The sequence below is a fragment of the Tarenaya hassleriana genome, unplaced genomic scaffold (genome assembly GCF_000463585.1).
Source record: "Tarenaya hassleriana unplaced genomic scaffold, ASM46358v1 Cleome240, whole genome shotgun sequence".
In the NCBI taxonomy this organism is placed as follows: domain Eukaryota; kingdom Viridiplantae; phylum Streptophyta; class Magnoliopsida; order Brassicales; family Cleomaceae; genus Tarenaya; species Tarenaya hassleriana.
In genome coordinates, this window is record NW_010965697.1 from 59,986 (window position 1) to 60,945 (window position 960).

A 960-nucleotide genomic window follows, 5' to 3' on the forward strand; every position below is an offset into this window, starting at 1 on the left:
CTACACGAAACCCCTCTTGTCACCGAGATCTCCATCGTCGAAGCCAAACACGCCTCTTCTTCTCGGATTGTCCTAAGATCCCTAATCTTCATCGAGATGCTTCCGATGTACCCCACGAACTCAGCCCACGCGCTTATTCCCTGCAACCAACGTGCGTGTCTCGCATCGATCAACCCGGATTTCGACAACCAGATGAACTGCTCGACAAAGTAGTACAATCCTTCGCCTCCGTACGCGACGATCGAGAACAGGACCTCGTGATTTGAGTCCCATCGCGAGCTCCTAAGCGCGTTCACGTCCTGCACGAATTTGCCGAGTCGAAACGCTTTCCGACTCAATCCAACGCTCGACTCGAAGCTCTTGAGCCGGCGATTTAGGGTTACGTTCTCGGAGAGGACGGAGGATGCGAGGATGATTTTGGAGGCGTAGCGAGAGATCTTCAGAAGCTTGTCAACACCGTCTCTCTTTGCGAGGTATGTTTCAAGATGATTCAGAAAGTCTCTGTCTCTTTCATTGGGCTTCGTGCTCTTTTCTGAGCCCTTCGAATTCGCGTCCATGGCGACGGCTTTGGCCATTGGGGGAGAGAGAGTAGATATTTTCGTCCTTCCTCCTCTTTTCAGACGTGAGAAATCGAAACGCAGCGTTTTTGTAATTCTTGTTTTGCGTGCCTGAGTTTAGTTTAGATGATATGACGTCATATCATTTAATGGGTATTATTTTATTAGTGGGCCCAATGATACTAATGGGCCCTGTTGCTATAAGAAGGCCCAATGTTTATAACAAAAAATGTATATATTTATCTAAGGAAAAATTCTAAATAAATATTTTGCTAATTTTTTATTGATCTCCTAAAAAAATACATTAATTCATAATTTTCTTTCAAATTATTATACATACACTAATACCGTTAATTCTATAACAGTTTTCGATGAACGATATTGACAGACTCACCAAATATTT

At 43.6% G+C, this 960-nt stretch overlaps 1 protein-coding gene across 3 annotated transcripts in view; it reads right to left on the reverse strand.

Annotated features, from left to right (window-relative positions):
* LOC104816110 (peroxisomal membrane protein 11A) overlaps positions 1-655 on the reverse strand; it is a 2,103-nt gene extending 1,448 nt beyond the window's left edge. For 2 of the 3 annotated variants that reach the window (XM_010544781.2, XM_010544783.2), the window contains exon 1: positions 5-655. In XM_010544781.2, coding sequence (XP_010543083.1) covers positions 5-575 — 571 coding nt within the window. In that variant the 5' untranslated portion in view covers positions 576-655. The other variant, XM_010544780.2, reaches the window with a different exon arrangement.
* Positions 656-960: the final 305 nt, after the last annotated feature.